This window comes from Polypterus senegalus, chromosome 17 (genome assembly GCF_016835505.1).
Source record: "Polypterus senegalus isolate Bchr_013 chromosome 17, ASM1683550v1, whole genome shotgun sequence".
NCBI lineage: Eukaryota > Metazoa > Chordata > Cladistia > Polypteriformes > Polypteridae > Polypterus > Polypterus senegalus.
Window position 1 is genome coordinate 97,559,589 of NC_053170.1, and position 21,419 is coordinate 97,581,007.

At 40.5% G+C, this 21,419-nt stretch overlaps 1 protein-coding gene across 1 annotated transcript in view; it reads right to left on the reverse strand.

Annotated features, from left to right (window-relative positions):
* Positions 1-21,419, reverse strand: part of tbcd (tubulin folding cofactor D) — a 117,722-nt gene that overhangs the window by 63,761 nt on the left and 32,542 nt on the right. Inside the window, exons 9-11 of the mRNA XM_039740291.1 lie at positions 8,421-8,466; positions 6,831-6,963; positions 930-1,069 (exon numbers count right to left, since the gene is read on the reverse strand). Of these exons, the coding sequence (XP_039596225.1) occupies positions 930-1,069; positions 6,831-6,963; positions 8,421-8,466 (319 nt within the window). The remainder of the gene's footprint in view (positions 1-929; positions 1,070-6,830; positions 6,964-8,420; positions 8,467-21,419) is intronic.

Sequence of the window (21,419 nt, forward strand, 5' to 3'; positions counted from 1 at the left end):
ATAATAATTATTTCATTGTCTCAGGGAATTACAGCACTTGTCTTAGAGTACATCTTTTTGTCTCATCGTGGATTGTGTTTAGCCATGTTGAATTTTCAAATGATAATTTCCACCCTGCCAACGTAGTTGAACTAGTTTTGAATAAAATGCTATTTTACGATCTTGATATGATTGACTGGTTAGGATTCTTCCAATTTGGCAGGATTAGACAGAACGTTAGCATTGTAGTACATCTAGCTCAAAATATTTGAAAGAACTGCGTAAGGGGCATTTTTAATAACAACAAAACTGCTTCATAACAGTGATGTACTCCTGAGTCACAACTCTAGAAGACCCAGCCTTGTGTTCCAACATCTATGTATGCTTTTCCTGTACATTTAAAAGATATAACTGTTAGGTTCTAAACTGGCATGATATAAATGTATGTGAATGGCTGTCCCACAATGAACACGCTGGGTCCTGCCTCTGACCTATCGCTACCAGGATTGTCATGTTTCCAGTTACCAAACAATTGAATGAAGTTTCTAGCCTAAATGAACGGACGAAATGGTACACAAGGGCGTAAGAAGGTAACTGAGCCAGTCAAGGACCTTAACATAGCAGTTGATGCCTGATGATCATAGATCAAAATAAAGATCACCAGAAACAGTGCCTGGCAAAACTCATAGTGACTTTATGCAGTCTACGTGGCCTGACAGGCAATCCAAAGAGTTTAACCTTACTCTTATTCGATGTTAATTAATGTTGATTTATTTTGTCTTATAATTGTGTCTTTCATTTTTCTATTCTTTAATATGTAAAGCACCTTGAGCTACTGTTTGTATGAAAATGTGCTATATAAATAAATGTTGTTGTTGTTGTAGCTACCATCTCAAATCTAGAGAACATCACATGTTCATTTAACTATTCAGATTTGAATTCACACTCACCAATTATGTTCTCAATTTCCTCTGGAATATCATAGTCTTCATCATCGGGGTCAAGGTCTGCCTTGCTCTCATCTGCGATAGGCTGCACTGGAATTGGCTTTCCAAGATTGGCAGCCAGAGATCTGTTTCCCCGCTGGTACCTGTGCCAGTGATTAAGGTAGTAAGTATTTAACACATATAGAGCCGCTTATGGGATGGACACTCTTATACAGCCCTTAACATAAAAGTTATGCCTCTCTTTGCGAACATGTAAAACGTAACAGTGAAAAAACTGATCAGATACTATTTACTGAAGTTTTCCGGATGTAGCAACCATTCAGGAGTTAACGGCTCAGCACACAGCTGATTTTTCAAAGTCGTGCAGAAAGCAGCCCACTAAAATTTCATAAAATTCTGGAAAACAGTGTGATATAAGTGACAAGACCAAACATTCTGCAGAGCCCTGGTGTAGACAATCCACGTTAAGTGTGTAACCACACACACACACATTCCCCCAACCTTTACTCCAAGCCAGTGTTCTGGCCAACATCCTATAACTGTAAAGTGTAACACTTCAGGCTGGATTTCTTTTTTCACTTACTGTAGCTCTCATAGTACATATGTTTGGTGTTGTGGCCAAAGTTAAAATACTGCCCTCAGGTAAAACGAACTTGCTTCCCTTTCTTTCACAATACAAGCTATTATTGCATAGCCTGTGTTCCTGCAAATGAAGTTTATTTCTGTTCGTCACCAATCTCTGGGCCTGCTGCAAGGACTGTGTGTGCACCAGTGTGTGCGATTGTAAAAAGAAAAAAACTTGAATATTGCAAGCACAGAACATTTTGAAAATGTGAACTCTTATTACTATGGCATTCACTGACTAGTAGCAGTTCATTAAAAAACACATTTGTAGAAAACACGAAGTGCTCCGAGGTGTTAACAGCATTCATTTGGGTGAAGGATGAGTCTCCACTGTATTAGGCTGAAACTGTTTGCTTTAAATGTTAAATGGCCATTTAACTGAAGGATACCAAATTTACTGAAAGTTGGTATATTTGAGATTGACTACTTTGCAGGTTTTGATTACTTTTTATTTATTTATGTCTTCATACAAAGTAACTTATAAACTGCCGCACTGCATCTGGCTCCACATTTCTTCCTATGTGGACTGGCAGTTTAACTGACTCGGTTGAGGCTTTGTAAATGAGTCACCATTTGGAGTTGGGCCTGTGGCCTCGTGGTTGAAATTTCATCTACACAGCCACTAGTACACACTGCCCAAGTTAATGGAGGAGTTTGCATTCCAGTAAAAATACTGATACAGCCTTCTTGTCCCTAAATCTGATTAGAACAGCGACAGTGTCTTGAAAGAGAATGGTCACTGGGACGCATTTAGCAGGAGTTTCAGCGATGGTAGCTATAGTTCAGCTTGTGATATAAAGTAAAGGTTTTTAAGAAAGCATCTCAAGCTCTAATGATTAATAATAACAAATATTTAAAAACTATTTTCTGTATTTTACATTCAGCTGTTCATCTATGGTGGCGCAGTGGTAGCGTTGCTGCCTCACAGTAAGGAGACCCAGGTCTTCCCTGCGTGGAGTTTGCGTGTTCTCCCCGTGTCTGCGTGGGTTTCCTCCCACAGTCCAAAGACATGCAGGTTATGTGCATTGGCAATTCTAAATTGTCCCTATTGTGTGCCCTGTGGTGGGCTGGCACCCTGCCCGGGGATTTGTTCCTGCCTTGCGTCCTGTGCTGGCTGGGATTGGCTCCAGCAGACCCCTGTGACCCTGTGTTAGGATATAGCAGGTTGGACAATGGCTCACTGACTGACTGACTGTTCATCCACCCACACAGTTTTTAAATATGATTCCAAATCAGTTTTATGTAGGGCTAGGGACAATATCTTAGCAGAGTTCAGCGTAAGGCAGGAACCAGTTCGGTATGGGATGCCACTTCACAGCAGGGCACTCTTACTCATACTGTTGGAATTTGGCATCTCCAGCCAGCCGAACCTGCACTTCTTTGGGATACAGGAGAAAAGCCATAATATGGAGTACTCTCCCTATGAAGTCAGTAGATGGATTGGGAGAGCATGGGGGTTCATGAGGTCGCTAGAAAGGGGTGTGTGGCGCTCCTGATATATCTGCAAAAGGACGAAGGCCCAAGTCTTTAGAGTCCTGGTGCTTGCTGTCTTGCTATATGGTTGTGAGACATGGACGTTATCCAGTGACCTGAGATGAAGACTGGACTCCTTCATGTGTGTCTATCCGGAGAATCCTTGGGTACCGCTGGTTTGACTTTGTGTTGCTCATGGAGTCCCGAATGAGGCACATCACCTGCACTGTGAGGGAGCGTCAGTTACGGCACTACAGCCATGTGGCGCGTTTCCCCGAGGGTAATCCTGCTCGTAAGATCCTCATTGTTGAGGACCCAAGTGGCTGGACCCGGCCAAGGGGTCGCCCACGTAACACCTGGCTGCATGATAGATAGTCAGTCAGTTCTGGAGGGTGGGACAGGACCATGTGTCTGCCTGGGGGGTTGCCAACCGGGTTCCCGAGCTGTTTCGTCGTGTGGTGGGTGCAGCAACGTGCTGTACCAGCGCGTGCTCCCCAACCTGACTTGACTTGCCTTTTTTCTGCCCTCTCACTACTCAATCCTTTCAGTCGTTGTCGTTTATTTGCACACTCTCCCGGATGTGAAGAAAAAGGACACTAACTGATCTCTTCCCATTTTGACAGCATATATCCGCCCACTTGCTCAATGCCTCCCACACTCGCATTTTATCAAAAAGGCAACAATGATGCTCGACAGATTTTGCAACTATCTAGTAGTTTATTTTTAAGACATCTTACACAAGCCCCCAAATTTACATTACATAATAAATGAACTTCAAGCAGATACCATGTGCACTTATCTGTCCAAACGACTAATTTATTTGTAACTGTAAAAAATTGTGACAGACACGTTTTCAGACTTAAACCTTGGAAACATGACTAAATTCAAAGACTGTTGGCAAGACATGTAAAGGCGAGCCCACGTACGTTTAGAAGGCTCGCCCAGTTTGCAGGATCTTTCAGACTTCAGCTGTTGCCGGGGCGGCAGTCGTCTCCAGCAGCATGAAGAGGCAATACACAGACACTACTGCTCCCTGTGGAGAAGCCATCCTGAGAATTTCCCGAGAACTGTTATCTTTAGGCGATTCACAGCAGAATACATAGGCCTTGGGCCACCAGCATAATGATGAGCCTATACAAGATGATCCTACTCAAGTGGCTCCATCATGATCTACCATTTCTTCACAAAACACAGCAATACACACACAGTATTCAGTTAAATGCATATAAATAGAGAAGCAAATTCCCGTCGAAATTCACAAGGTTAATCTGAGCAAAGCCACACCTAAAGCTCTTGTCTGCATTAAAGGTTGCAAATGCGCCACGGTCACTCTTCAGCTGACCAACACCAACCAAAACAGAGCACAATGTCAAGTACGCACAATCCGCTAGATCAAATAGGGGCTTACATTAAATGGATAGTCTTATCAGTTCAAAGTGAGAACGAGACAGAAAACTGCAAACCACATTACCTCAGGCAACCAAAAATAACGCATATGTTAAAAACAAATTCGAAAAATGCTACACGGTAAAGGCAGACGGTGTTTGATGTTACTATTAAAGTACAAGAGTGCAAAACAGCACAAAGGGGAAAAAGGTAAAACCAATGAAAGTCATCTGTTCACACATTCGAGCCATAAACCACTAATTAGAGCCTGTAAAAAACACAAATTGGCATAATTACACCGACAAATCATCTGCTCTTTCTTTCTTTAACAGACAAAATGGGCAAAAATATTTCACCTGATTCAATTACAAAAATAATCTCTGAGCAAAAACTGAAAGGAACAGGGGGCCACAGGAGTGCATGGGGACAGAGCAGCTCGCATCCACAACTTTGACAGCACACTTCCATGTCAAAAAAGTTTTTGAGGCCACCCCAACCCCCACCCCACCCCCCCAACTTGAAATGCAAAGCAACTTGGGAGTCAGCTTGGGAACAAGCTGATAATATCTTTAGTTCTCGCAGCAAACACAGGAGTTCCTGCCCCCTTGGAGATGTCTGCCATAAGACCCCCTCAGTAACACAAACAAAAAGCCAGACCAACTGGTTTCAGAAAAGTAAACCAATTTAAGGTTGTTTTCATGTGATTGAAATCTCATGATGGCTGCTTTTTGTAAAAAGTAAAAAAAAAAGTGTTAACACTCCACACCAAATATCCCACTGATTTCTAATAAAGATGCAATAAGAAAAACACAGTAATCTTCAACATTGTTCGATAAATTCTAGGTGTGGCATCAAGACAACTGGCAAGAAAAAAAAGTCAGGCTTTCATTTATAGAAACACATCCATTTCCTAGATACTCTATATGGCCAAAACAATGTGGACACCACTCTAGATTATCGAGTTTGTGTGTTTCGGCTGTGCCCATTGCTAACGGGTACATAGTATCGAGCAGACATCCATGCAATTTCCATTGGCAGTAGAATCGGTCGAATTAAAAAGCTCAGTGTTTTTAAACGTGCAACTGTCATAGGATGCCACCTTTGCTACAAGTCAGTATGTGAAATTTCTGCTCTGCCAGATCTGCATTGGTCAATTTGGTCAATTGTAAGTGCTATTATTGTGAGGTGGAAGCTTCGAGGATCAACAGCTCAGGCACAATATGGCATGCCATGTAAACCCATGGAGCAGGGCCGCCGAGTGCTGAAGCTCAAAGCATTTAAAAATTGCCAATCCTCTGTGGCATCACTCACAGATCATTTGGTTTCTGAATCTGCAGTGCTATGAGGGACCTAAACGTTTTCAACTGTTACTGGACTGCAGAGTTTTTACTTAGCTCTGACTTCATAAACACATAAAATCATGTAAGCAGACAATCCCACAAGATTCCCCAGAAAGCTTTGCAACACAAACTTTGTTTAAAATTGCAATGGCAGCACAGCAGTACATTTCAAATCCAGTGTCTTGGGTTTTAAATTCTGTGCAGAGGCACAGAGCGGATTTGTTGCATGTCAAGCCTGCCTGCCTGCCAGTCTCTACATTTACGTGATTTACTTTGACAGAGTACTTCCAACTTTCCTCGCACAACCATAAAGACATGCAGGTTAGACTGACTGGCAACCTCTCATTTGGCCCTGCGTCACGGTGTATGTGGCCAAGTGACACAGTGGTGTCCCATTCAGCATTGTGTCCTGCCTTGCACTTGATGCACTTAACTTAATAAAGTTCATGGTCACTGGAGATGCAGAGATGCTTGACTGACATTTTTCTAAAGAGCACAAGATGTTACTCATAGTTATTAACATTTTAGAAATTTTGGAGTATTCTCATCAATATTTGTTGTACAAATCTATTTCCACTTTCATTTAGATTACATAAACTGAGAAAAGGCCTGATCATTCAAATATAATAGTCGCAGGTGGCCAAAGTCTATTCTGGCAGCAGCAGGTAATAAGCCTGAATGATGAGCCAGTCCACCACAAAGCACTGCGACACACACGTCTGTTGTACCAATTAACAGTTACCAATCAATCTAAGATATGTAAGAACACCAGACACATACAGAGAGTGACATTACTTCATAAGGAAATTAATCTAAAATGAAGTCTGACACCAAAGGCCATCCACACTAAATGAAGGCCGTGTCTTTCTGTTTCAGGTGTGCAATTTTAATTGGACATTACATCTCACCATTTTTTATGGCAAATCACCAATTTTGGTTTATATTAGTAAAATAACATTTAAAAGCAATATTGAATGCAGCACTCTCATGCACAAAATCTAAATAGCATATAATAACCAGATGGATAAAAACTCACAGATTAAGCAAAAAGAAAAAGCACAAGCAGCTAAGAATCACAAACCTCCACTTGGCGATCTTTGGCTTCAGGAAGGTCAGACCCAATCGCTGCACAAGCTTCACCCCCAGTTTACGCAAAATGGTCTGGTTGCTATCTGAGAGGTTCGAGTTATCAAGGCACTTCAACACGGTGGGAGCTGAAATGAGAGCGCAGTCCAAAAATAATGAGAAACCCAAAGGGGGCAGGACCCACACAACGTGTACAACGTTCATTCCTGCCTACCACACTTGAGTTCACATCAAAGTGAGCCTTATTAGTATAAGACATTCACAAATAAAAATTACTTCAGCCACTCATTCTAGCACTTAACTAAAGCATTTTAATGACAGGTGCAAAGAGTTATGGTCGTAAAGAAAGAAAAAAAAAACAAATGCCAAGCAGCTACAAAAGACTGACCAACAGTCAAACTTTGGATTCAGGAAGAGCAATGAGGATTCCAGCCTGAAATTAAAAAGGGTCAACCGACTAACCCATGAATGAAAACCTAGAGGGCTGTGGGAACATGGTAATCCAGTCCAGATGTTTTCTACAAATCCTATGACCATGTGCCCTGGAGATCTCACGAGAACTGCTTCAAGAGTACGAGGTCTCAGGGTCAGTGTGGTATGGCTTTCATTGCATGTGTGTATCCCCACATTTTTAGTGTTTGTATAAATCGGTTTAAGATGGGCACAAAATTCTGCCATCAGTGCATCTTGCCTCATCTTAACTACAGATTTTATAAGTGGCTCTATATGCATGATGAATGATGTTTTACGATCACTAAACTATTAAAACTAGAGGTCACTAAGCAGTACACAGTAAAATGTAAATTACTTGGGATAAGAATCTCCAAAAAGCAGGTCATGATTCCCTCCCAGAAATGGGTGTATTGCTATTTGTATGTGTGAAAGGAGGAGCTGGACCAAATGCAGAATTACTAGAGGTCTTCTTAAAAAGTGGGAAATAGTGGGCACTGTAAGGCTGAGTACAGAATGCCGTACTTCGATTAAAGCACACAGTTGAAGCTCTTGATTTACTAGTTCACTCATATTTCTATCTTAACTGTAGCTGTAGTTTCTTCACAGGGTTAAAAGTCAACACGGTGCAAATACAATGAGTGGGTAGGGCCTCTGGAGTTCCTGGGTCAGCGGAGTCCGTTGAAATGTTTTGGCTATTCTGACAATACTTGGGTGCAGGTGCAGGACACGCTTGGTTGGACTGACTTTTTCTCTCTCTAGCTCTGCCAGGATAGACAAAAAAAAATCACCAGGAGAAACTGTCGTCTTACATGCTCACCTGACTAACACTGTAACTCTAACCAGGACCAGCAAATAAAAAAAAAAAAAAAAAAGATATGAGGTAAGACTAATATACATAAGAGTGACACCCACACAGTGTACTGAAACGACAGACTTTCAAACAAGGCCACGCAGAGATGTCCACACACAAAGACAGACAGGGCAAACAAAGCTAAAAGGAGCAATCACACACAGAAAAATAAACAAGTAACACAGGAACTCAAGGAATGAACCTGGTTAAGCTTTTAGAGGACCTGCCAGGAGAAATCAGTTCAGATCACTTGATTTGATGAGGCTATGAAACCAGACTCACCATAAGGCAGCATATCATCTCTTTTCCCATGTTTGAACAGCTGAGCCTAGAATAAAAAAAAAATATATATATCTATATCACACACACACACACACATATATATACACACCATTAGTCTGGGCATCTGAGAGTGAAACGTGCCATGCATTGTACAAGTAAGACCTTTTTTGAAAAACTTAACAAAACGTGCAAACAAAACCGAGCACCAGTCTTTGATCTGCATGCCCCAAAGCATGGCTCTTTTGTTCAAATATAAAAACCACAGGGTGAAAGAAGCATCACAAAGATAGCTTTAACTTCAGCAGAGAATAACAATATTAAGAGCTATGCCACCACAGGGATCATACACTGACCATCTCTCACATGACAGCAACTCCAGCTCTTAGTATCTGGCATTCTTCAACTTAAAGGAACACTTCACCAAAAAAATGATTTTATTATTATGTTATTACCCTCATGTGGTTTGTAGTGATGGCAAATAAAATTCTTTAATCTCATATTGTCATTTAGAGCCAAGATAACAAAGTTTATTATATATTGAATAATAATAATAATTCTTTGCATTTATATAGCGCTTTTCTCACTACTTAAAGCGCTCAGCGAATGAAGGTTAAGGGGTTTTGTTCGAGGGCCCAACAGAGAAGAGTCATTTTTGTCATTTACAGGATTTGAACCGGCAACCTTCCGATTGCCAGTGCAGATCCCTAGCCTCAGAGCCACCACATATTGGGAGCAAACAGTAAATAAAAAAAAAAAACCTGTTACTCTTGTGGTACAATCCACATGTCAAGTCATCCTGTCACATGCTCATAATGTCTCAAACACATCTATTTTTCTTAAAATAATAGTAAACCACTCTCAGGAATGAAAAACGAATGTGCTCAGACACACCGGAGAATTGGACTCAAAGACCCGCCTCCCCACGCCATTCATTGGTCAGGAGTTCAGTCCAGTAACACTGTGAGACATATCAAAATAAAGATTAAAAGTTAAAGCACAGTTTGAGAAAACATCATCAGATGAGTACACATGTTGCACTTGTGCATATCCCAGATGCTTCAGGAGGTCAGCTCATCCATTTAATGTCACAGGCTGCCATTAAATAATCCCGATGCACTCCAGCTGTGACTCACTGCTACGAATGTAAATTTAACAACGAGAGGCGGGTCTGCAATTCAAATACCCATTTGTGTCTGAGCGCACTTCATTTTTGTTCGCAAGAGCATTTCCAGGAGAGATGCAAGTTTAACAATATATTTTATGTATTTATGTTATAGTTTATTTTGTGAATATATAATGGAGTGACTTGACATGTGGATTACACAACACATATGTAACTTGAGAGTTTTTTTTTCCCCACAGACATTTTTAGACATTTTTCTGTCCTCCCGCACAGGTCACCAAAGATGCCTATTACCGTATATACTCGCATATAAGTCGGGTCTTGAAACCCAAAAAAATCGATCATAAAATCAGACCTCAATTTATACGCCCTTTCAAAAATGCGACACTTAATTTTTTTTTTTTATTATAAAACATCTTCTTGCCTCCTCCAATCTCACATCAATTTCTCAGACACATTGGATTTTATTGCAGCAGCACAGTTACCAATTTTTTTTCACTACTTGAACAATGTTTAACTTAAAACCAGCTTCATATTTTCTTCTGATCGAACGCTCCATCGCAGATAAGGGATGCTCTTACGATAAAGGTGAATGAGGGTGTGAGATGCAAAAAACACAAAACAGTGCAAATGTCGCCTCAGAATAGTTCAGGTATTACCGCGTGGTCACGTAGGCACAATAGAGAGACAGAGGTTAGGAGGACACGCTGATACAGTGCATTGCCACACCCACACAGAAAAAAAGGCAGTGTGTGCTCCGGGTTTCCTCTCTCAGGTGGGCACTCACATATCGTAATCTCTTGGACCAACAGCGTAAGTTTTCTGCATTTGATTTATACAACCGACATTATAAAATACCAGAAATTATACTGTAAAATCAAGACCCGACTTATCCACGAGTATATACAGTAGATAAGAACTTTTTTTATCATCTCATGTTTTAGAAAGAATGGATAAACATTTTTGTGGCCATTACTACAAACTACATGGTGTAACTAACTTATACAAAAGACAATTTTTAGCTGGAGTATTCCTTTAATAATTCAATTCAAGATGAATACAAAAAAGTTCAGAGTAAAATTTAATATCTGAGGCTGGCAACCTCTACATAGGGGTATCAAAACAATTATCAGCTTTTCTTCTACAAGTGAAAAGAACATTTGGCATTTATGCTGACATTTTCAAATAAAAAGGTGCACACTTTGCGTCCTGTGTAGTTCTGTCCATATAGCTCATCCAAATAGCACGCAGCACAAAGTATGCGGAATAGTTGTTTACTAAGCAGAACAGTCACCATGCTAGCACTGAAACATTAACCCTCTTAAGATTACAGACATAAAAAAACACTGCATGTATAGAGTATGCACATTCTTCCTGTTTGTGTGAGTTTTCTTCCCAACCCCTAAAAATGCACAGGTCTGGTTAACTGGCACAGTGAGGGTGTGGACATGAGTGTTTCTGAGGTGGTCCGGTGCCCTGTACAGTTTGGGTTCAAACCTTTCGCGCAGTGCTGTTAGGACAGGCATCGACAGTGCATCCTCAAAATAGAGTAGCCAATTAAGGAAAGAAAGTATAATAGGTGACACAAAACATAAGTACAATTCTGACAGGAAAGGTCAGATTTTAAAGACATATAGGCCGTTTCTGAAGCATGCGACAAAGCAGATGTCCAATATTCTTGGCACCAAAATATCAGAAAAAGCAGCAAACCTGAAGCTTTACAGCATAAAAGTGATGTCATCTCATCCATTAGACCCCCTCCCCGTGGAGTAATTCTTAAAAGTAGTCTATTAGTGTTAGGGGCTTTGTTTGGCTCAGCTGAACTTGAAACTGGTGAAGACTTATGGTATGGTTCTATATGCCATACTTCAGTTCACAGGGCAACTATTTATTGAAAACAGAAAAAGCAAAAATAACAGCCAGAAGGAAGCAATGCTGAAGTGTTTGTTGATGGGAGGCGCAGCTAATTACCTACTGAAAGCTAAAAAGACTGCTGGGTAGGTTGGTTAGGCAACAGAGACAAGATCTCTTGGCGTATCTCAATGTACGTCCATCCAATAACCTGTTGTTTATGCTCAAGCCAGGACATGTCTCTGCTGGCTCACTTCCTCTTCAGCATGCAGTGGTACACATTTATCCATAATAATATGTTTAACTTAACTTAAAAATACAAATAAATAAATAAATAATAAAAACACACAATGCCACTGTTTCTAAACAAAGCAATTAGAAATGCCTTTTAGCCCGTCTTGTTTTGCAACAAAGCATGAGGTAGTCCTGAAATAACTGTTTATATCTCCACAATCGTCAGTAAGACGAGAGATCTTAACTTCTCTACCTGCCTATTTATCTGAAGTGTGTGTTTTACACCAGCCATCCAGAGTGCTTAGATCTTCTGGTCAGTTGGCTCTGGTTGTCCCTCGTACCAAATGTAAAACCAAGGGGGACAGGGCCTTTGCAGCTGCTGCCCCTCGCCTGTGGAACTCTTTACCTCATCATATAAAGGAGTCGTCAACAATTGAACTGTTCAAAACAAGATTAAAGACTCATTTCTATTCACTTGCATTCCGTGACCTTCAGTAATACTGATGGTTTCCACTTTGTGATTATATAACATTATTTCTATTTATTATCTATCTTATTTTATGTTCATATATTTTATTACTATTTATGTTTTATTGTTTTTGTTTTTCTTTTATTCTATTATTGTAAATCACTTTGGCCGCAGCATTACCATGTTGTTTAAAATGTGCTATATAAATAAATTGAAACTTAAAAAAACTTAAGACTACGTATTTGAAATATTCGACATAATGTTGACCCCAAATCTTTAAGTCAAAAAAGTTTGTTTTGAGCTAAACAGAAGGCTTTTTCTATCTTATATGAATATTTCACTCTCAAAACGCTCTTGTGTACTCCTCCTTGTACGTAATCATAAATATCTCTTGAAAATAGAAGACTGAAGTCTAGAGAATGACCCCTTTGATTGATTTTGGGGAAAAGTATTCTTCTTCGTAGGAAGACATGGAAAACACTGGAACCTGGGCGATTCCCTTCAATGTCAGGTCTGGATTATTGGATTTCTCCTGTTAACGGACATTAACTCATTGAATTTGGAATTCAGGTTATACAGCTTAAAAAATAGCTGTCTCTATACTGTATAGAAATAAGTACGGTCCTGGTTTAGTGTGGTTTTACAAACTATATTGGCATCAAAGCCTAAGCTGATTTGTGTCTTGTCACAAAATGGACTTCAATAAGTGTCTGCCACCACAAAACAGTAAAAGTCACAAATGCAACCCTAAGTTCTCTTTCTGCTGTATTCTGAACAGCAAATCAGCATGTGTCAAAAAAATATCACTTTTCCTTAATCGTGTATTACCTCTATTGCACTAAGTAATGATATAGGGGTTGCTTTTTTAAAAAATGTAAGGTTTTACTTTGATAAAAATTGTAGGGTTAATCAGCTTATTTCAGAATTATTGTTACATGTACAATGTAGTGCAATGATATTCCTATCTTTACATTTGATCAACACCGAGCAGTCCGCCACTGAGCATGTCTAGCCTCCCAAATCTCACTCCATAGGTTTAGATATCTAACAATCCATTGAATATCTAAATCTGTTTATAATATAACATCACAAAATAACAAGTAGTGGTTAGCAAAACAGTCTTTCCAAGTTACCTTCTGCATACCATTTTGTAAAATTGTTAGCAGCATTCATTTTCGGAAATGCAAAACTCACTGCAAATAAAGGGGAGCTGTAAAAGTTGGGGGTTGTAGTGGTTAAGGGTTTGGGAACATCGGCCACCCCTTTTGGACTCAGAAAAGGGCCAAGATAAAAATAAATGGGCAAAAACAGTCTCTTAGAAATTCAACATTGGTAAACGCAACCCACGATAAGACAAAATGACACATTCTTAGATAAAACTTGGAACTGAACAAGACAATTACATTTTTATCCAAATTAGTTGAGAAGGCGGCACAGTACCTGCAGTCTTTGATGAGGCCTAGCCTTGGCAGACAGAAATGTTCGTGTTTGTGTGCACTGACAACTGCGTTTTCCCATCAGCACAAGCACACTCCCCCTGATTGATAGGGATTGTAGCCCTCCTCACATAGGCAGTGGATTTTGGGTTGCCAGACAAACAACCCCCCAAACCCACTGGTCCGATGCAGAGTCACTTCACGCATACAGTGATGTGAAAAACTATTTGCCCCCTTCCTGATTTCTTATTCTTTTGTATGTTTGTCACACAAAATGTTTCTGATCAACCACCACATTTAACCATTAGTCAAATATAACACAAGTAAACACAAAATGCAGTTTTTAAATGATGGTTTTTATTATTTAGGGAGAAAAAAAATCCAAACCTGGCCCTGTGTGAAAAAGTAATTGCCCCCTGAACCTAATAACTGGTTGGGCCACCCTTAGCAGCAATAACTGCAATCAGGCGTTTGCGATAACTTGCAATGAGTCTTTTCCAGCGCTCTGGAGGAATTTTGGCCCACTCATCTTTGCAGAATTGTTGTAATTCAGCTTTATTTGAGGGTTTTCTAGCATGAACCGCCTTTTTAAGGTCATGCCATAGCATCTCAATTGGATTCAGGTCAGGACTTTGACTAGGCCACTCCAAAGTCTTCATTTTGTTTTTCTTCAGCCATTCAGAGGTGGATTTACTGGTGTGTTTTGGGTCATTGTTCTGTTGCAGCACCCAAGATCACTTCAGCTTGAGTTGACGAACAGATGGCCGGACATTCTCCTTCAGGATTTTTGGTAGACAGTAGAATTCATGGTTCCATCTATCACAGCAAGCCTTCCAGGTCCTGAAGCAGCAAAACAACCCCAGACCATCACACTACCACCACCATATTTTACTGTTGGTATGATGTTCTTTTTCTGAAATGCTGTGCTCCTTTTACGCCAGATGTAACGGGACATTTGCCTTCCAAAAAGTTCAACTTTTGTCTCATCAGTCCACAAGGTATTTTCCCAAAAGTCTTGGCAATCATCGAGATGTTTCTTAGCAAAATTGAGACGAGCCCTAATGTTCTTTTTGCTTAACAGTGGTTTGCGTCTTGGAAATCTGCCATGCAGGCTGTTTTTGCCCAGTGTCTTTCTTATGGTGGAGTCGTGAACACTGACCTTAATTGAGGCAAGTGAGGCCTGCAGTTCTTTAGACGTTGTCCTGGGGTCTTTGTGACCTCTCGGATGAGTCGTCTCTGCGCTCTTGGGGTAATTTTGGTCGGCCGGCCACTCCTGGGAAGGTTCACCACTGTTCCATGTTTTTGTCATTTGTGGATAATGGCTCTCACTGTGGTTCACTGGAGTCCCAAAGCTTTAGAAATGGCTTTATAACCTTTACCAGACTGATAGATCTCAATTACATCTGTTCTCATTTGGATCTTGGCATGATGTCTAGCTTTTGAGGTGCCTTTGGTCTACTTCTCTGTGTCAGGCAGCTCCTATTTAAGTGATTTCTTGATTGAAACAGGTGTGGCAGTAATCAGGCCTGGGGGTGGCTATGGAAATTGAACTCAGGTGTGATACACCACAGTTAGGTTATTTTTAACAAGGGGGCAATTACTTTTTCACACAGGGCCATGTAGGTTTGGATTTTTTTCTCCCTAAATAATAAAAACCATCATTTAAAAACTGCATTTTGTGTTTACTTGTGTTATATTTGATTAATGGTTAAATGTGTTTGATGATCAGAAACATTTTGTGTGACAAACATGCAAAAGAATAAGAAATCAGGAAGGGGGCAAATAGTTTTTCACACCACTGTATACCTCCTACACCCATACTCGCACAATGGCCAACATAAAATTTCAATTAACCGGAGAACCAAAATGAATAAAGAAATTACAAAATGGCCAGAAATATTATGAATGTAATGGACCACCAAGTAACACATTTAAAATACTAACAAGGAAAAATAAAAGTACTTTCAGATTAATTCAAACATGAAACATTATGATTTTGTAGCACTGGTGTGACTTACTAAGACACAGCGCTGCTCCTGCTATCTCCAGTCATGACGTCGTTATCAGACACTAAACCCTACTCTGGACCAACAGTCAGTACGCTAGGCTTAGAAGCACCTTTGGATATCTGTCACCTGTCCTGGATGCACTTTTTGATGCAAATTGGACAATTTACTTTGCATGCAACTATTTTGTTCGATTTATGCTTTAAACAGGAAAGAAGATATTTATTTAATGCTGTACTGACAGAGCCAACATGCTTTCTTAAAATGTTACGGCTGATTACATTGTACAAACACACATTCACAAACTTCCTGAACTCAATGCAAAATCATGGTGAGGCCCATATACTGGCAGCCATGGACTCAAGGTGGGAATCTACCCTGAACAGTGTGCCAGTCTAACACGGGGCCAATTTTGAGTCACAAATTCCCTTAATCTGAACGCGTCTGGTGATGTGGGAGGAAAACCCATGAAGACAGGAGAAGGCGGCAGCACAAACTTACACTGGCAAGAGGCAGACATAAGATTTGGAATCAGGGCACTGAATCTATGAAGGAGTAGTTCTGTCAACTGCCACCATTGCAATCTATCATTTGTTTAGTATTCAGCTTTATCCAGGGCTACAAACAAATCTAACCATACATTTTGCGCGATTACAAAGCTGGTCAAAACCTGGTCTTAACGTCAAGTTAGAAGGGGAACTGGCAGGCCTTTCAGTCTTTTGAGATATAAACAGCTTCAAATCAAATCAAAGTAGTTTTAATAATATTAAAAAAGGTAAACAATGGGGTGTGAATTGTAAACCAAGACACATAAGAAGGTAGTTCAGAAATGTATTTATGACAGTAGTAGTTCTTCTTAATTCTACATGCCTTTGAGAAGCCACACACATTTGTATCTTCACACCACGCATGGGCAGGTCTTGGTAAGACAAGTCTCAGAACGTTGACAGATTCATACTGGGAGTACAAACCAGCAAAGGAACAGTTAATGAGCTAAAAATGCCAGCAGGTCCATATCTACAGAGGGCTGTCATGCAGCAAAAGACGAGGGTCATGTCAGGAATCCTGTCAAAGGGCAGAGAAACCAGCCTTACCGACGAAACCTGCTGTACCAGTCACAGCCCCAGAGTGGCATTCCTTTCATCAGACACAGAAAAGGAGATAATGGCAAGCTTCACACTTTAAACTGCGCCTTATCTCCCAGCAGTCAAACTTCACATTTTTTTTTCTTTGGCTATAGGCTAGGATTAAATCACAACAGGTTACTTCCTTGTGAAATGCAGGCGACTGCAAGAGGTTGGCCATAAAGACAGACCAATTACGCAAGACAAGGATCTGCGTTGGCTTCCATTTATAAGAGATGCAATATCGAGTGTAAAATGTCCTTTAATACAAAGAGAGTGTCTGAAAATTACCTTACCTACGGCTACATTAAAAACAAGACAGAGAAAAAGGTTGTTTTTCAGGCAACCCCCCACCCCACCCATCTGCAGCATAAACAGAAACATACAGACTGAGAAAACAATCTTTATTTTATACAGAACTACAAAAGAACTAAATGCTGAAGCCAAAGAGACAAGTTCAGGAAACACAAACAGCTGCTCTAAGGAGTCAGGGGTACAGGAACTCTAGAACAAATGTTCCAGATCGAGGTGACTGAAGCCATGCAGTACCCATAACCACAAAGGGAGGTGACATGATTGTAAACATTTCTTAAGAGATCAAAATCTAATTTCCCTACACCTGTAACTCTGTAAAGGGTCAGTTTAGTGCCACAGTAACTTAACGGTCAGGCTGACTGGGGAACACAACTCCAGGAGTCAGTTTGCCAAACACTGCACGAGTTACTAACAGGGTTGCCAGTGCTGGGTATTTAAAGTCAGATCTGGGGTTTTCGATCCCTGAATAGGTTTTTTTTATTTCAAAACTGAATGTAAGCTTTTCTATTTATTACACTACATTGTATGTATATTGACATTGACTGAGGTTGCTGTAATACATTCAGTATGTGTATCATATATGTACTGATCTCAGTAAATAGAGAACACACCCTTGGCAGCAAGACTGGCATCTGAGTGGCAACTTCCTCACTGGCTGGCAGCAGCATCTTTGACAGTTGGCACAACTTCCATCCTCTGTGTGTTTCTTGGACTTGACACTCTCACTCTCTAATTTCGCCACATGACTGGCTGCAGAGCAGCGAAAAAGAAAATCATGGCCACCTGGTTGGCTGGCTGACACACCTTCCTAGCAACACCAACACATTTTAAGCAACAGAGCATCGCAGTCGCCAGCGGCACAGTTAGTTTGTCTTTGCACTGAAGTAACATTTATTTGTAACATTACATTATACCTGTCAGTATGGGTTTTGTTGTGTAGAATATATGTTTATCTGAGCACAGGATCCTCAGACAGACAGACAGACAGACAGACAGATATAGATACTTTATTAATCCCAAGGGGAAATTCCCATACTCCAGCAGCAGCATACTGATAAAGAACAATATTAAATTAAAGAGTGATAACAATGCAGGTATAACAGACAATAACTTTGTATAATGTTAACATTTACTGATAGAACATCTGCAGCATCTTATTGTAGTGCAGATGTTGAAGGATGCCAGCCTTCTAAGGAAGTATAGTTGGCTCTGTCCTTTCTTACACAGATCTTCAGTATTGGTAGTCCAGTCCAATTTATCATCCAGCTGCACTCCTAGGTATTTATATTTTATTATTTTTCTTGGTAACCATGCTGGTTACTAATGAAAAAATGCACCTTCGCTGTTGTCAGCCAAGTTCTGTCATAAGTACTGTTTGCCACCCGTGGTAAAAAAGAAAAAACTTTAAAATCCAATTAGTCAGAGTTTGTTAATTTAATTTAACTCAAGTTTATTGTCATGTGAGTATTGCATGACTTCTCAGAACAGCTGACAAAAATACAACACAAATAAATAAAAACTACACTAAGAATTTAATATCTATACACACACACTATTTTATGGATATATTAGTGCAGGAGCAGTACAAAAACGTAGATTTCAGCATAGATGCCAGCTTTCGGACTTCAGCACCAGTATCAAAATGATACTGAAGCAAGCAACGGATAACAGCCCAGTCTCACAGCATCCTCCCTGCTCTCCCGCAGAATAGTGCGACTCCCTGGCTAGTCTGGTCTCCCAGCGAAGACTCCAGTGCATTTATATTAACAATATGTTCATAGAGCTGGTGGGGAATTCCCCCTTGGTAAATCGAGCTAGATGTAAAAGATATACTTAATCGAAGAATCCTCTGGGTCATCAGGGATTACGTTTGCAATCTCACTAATAAATGACTGAGCGCACGGTGCTATCATTTACTTCTGGTACTGAAATTAATGCAATGCTGCTACCTGACACCATTATAAAAACTGGGTTTTTCTGACACTTTTTTTGAACGCTATACTGTATAAACTTAATATATACACTACACACAATTATTTAAGATATTGGCAATATGTATTTGTAAGTATTATATGTTTATACATACCATTTACTTTTAAACCTGAACTGGATGTGTGCCGAGTATACAGGTCCTTCACAGAATGAACATGCAATATGGGCCACACCTACAGGATGATTTGACTCCTTGATTTCCTTCACACACATTATTTAAGATGCTATGTTTGCTCTCTGGAGAAGGCCCCTATACCAGGTAGTGCAATCCAACCAGATTCTGGCAGAATTTTTGCCCATCTATATTATGGTTGGAGATCCCCACAAGGGGAATATGTATTGACTAGAATACTATGTTGAATGTAAAGCAGTATTAGAGGTTAAGAAGTGGAAAGTCATTAACGTTAACCTGCCTGTGCTCCAACTCTAAAACATACAGTGATTCATCCGGAAAGTATTCACAGCGCTTCATCACTTTTTCCACATTTTGTTATGTCACAGCCTTATTCCAAAATGGATTGAATTCATTTTTTTCCTCCCAATTCTACACACAACACCCCATAATGACAACGTGAAAAAAGTTTACTTGAGGTTTTTGCTAATTTATTAAAAATAAAAAACTAAGAAATCACATGTCCATAGGTATTCACAGCCTTTGCTCAATACTTTGTCGATGCACCTTTGGCAGCAATTACAGCCTCAAGTCTTTTTGAATATGATGCCACAAGCTTGGCACACCTATCCTTGGCCAGTTTCGCCCATTCCTCTTTGCAGCACCTCTCAAGCTCCATCAGGTTAGCACAGCCATTTTAAGATCTCACCAGAGATGTTCAATCGGATTCAAGTCTGGGCTCTGGCTGGGCCACTCAAGGACATTCACAGAGTTGTCCTGAAGCCACTCCTTTGATATCTTGGCTGTGTGCTTAGGGTCGTTGTCCTGCTGAAAGATGAACCGTCGCCCCAGTCTGAGGTCAAGAGCGCTCTGGAGCAGGTTTTCATCCAGGATGTCTCTGTACATTGCTGAAGTCATCTTTCCCTTTATCCTGACTAGTCTCCCAGTTCCATCCCCACAGCATGATGCTGCCACCACCATGCTTCACTGTAGGGATGGTATTGGCCTGGTGATGGCGGTGCCTGGTTTCCTCCAAACGTGACGCCTGGCATTCACACCAAAGAGTTCAATCTTTGTCTCATCAGACCAGAGAATTTTGTTTCTCATGGTCTGAGAGTCCTTCAGGTGCCTTTTGGCAAACTCCAGGCGGGCTGCCATGTGCCTTTTACTAAGGAGTGGCTTCCGTTTGACCACTCTACCATACAGGCCTGATTGGTGGATTGCTGCAGAGATGGTTGTCCTTCTGGAAGGTTCTCCTCTCTCCACAGAGGACCTCTGGAGCTCTGACAGAGTGACCATCGGGTTCTTGGTCACCTCCCTGACTAAGGCCCTTCTCCCCCGATCGCTCAGTTTAGATGGCCGGCCAGCTCTAGGAAGAGTCCTCGTGGTTTCGAACTTCTTCCACTTACGGATGATGGAGGCCACTGTGCTCATTGGGACCTTCAAAGCAGCAGACATTTTTCTGTAACCTTCCCCAGATTTGTGCCTCGAGACAATCCTGTCTCGGAGGTCTACAGACAATTCCTTTGACTTCATGCTTGGTTTGTGCTCTGACATGAACTGTCAACTGTGGGACCTTCTATAGACAGGTGTGTGCCTTTCCAAGTCAGGTCACATCAACTGAATTGACCACAGGTGGACTCCAATGAAACATCTCAAGGATGATCAGAGGAAACAGGAGGCACCTGAGCTCAATTTGGAGCTTCATGGCAAAGGCTGTGAATACTTATGTACATGTGCTTTCTCAGTTTTTTTTTATTTTTAATAAATTTGCAAAAATCTCAAACTTTTTTCACGTTGTCATTATGGGGTGTTGTGTGTAGAATTCTGGGGAAAAAAAATGAATTCAATCCATTTTGGAATAAGGCTGTAACATAACAAAATGTGGAAAAAGTGATGCGCTGTGAATACTTTCCGCATGCACTGTATATGTTGGTAATTCTAAGAATTTACAAAGTTGATGTTTGTAAATAACCTTGGATAAAATAATCAGTCAAATACATGTGCAATAAGAAGCACAAAAACCATACCAGGGGGAACTTTAAAAGTATGCCATTGATCTGTTGTCTGTGTTCAAATCTGAACTTCAGGAAATACTTTGGATGTTTACAGCCTTTTCTAACGTGCTTCTCTCATTATTATGCACACCCACAGATACAATACTGCCATCATGATAATACAAAGCAAAACAAAACCAGTTATGAGTTTCCTGAGGTAGTGAAGTCAATTTTATTTTAGTCTTACTTGCTGGTGCCTTCACTTATTTCCTTAACTTTGAGAAGATGATAACTTGAACTTTTAAAATGGATGCAAGTGAAAAGGCGGTAGTTTTAAGTC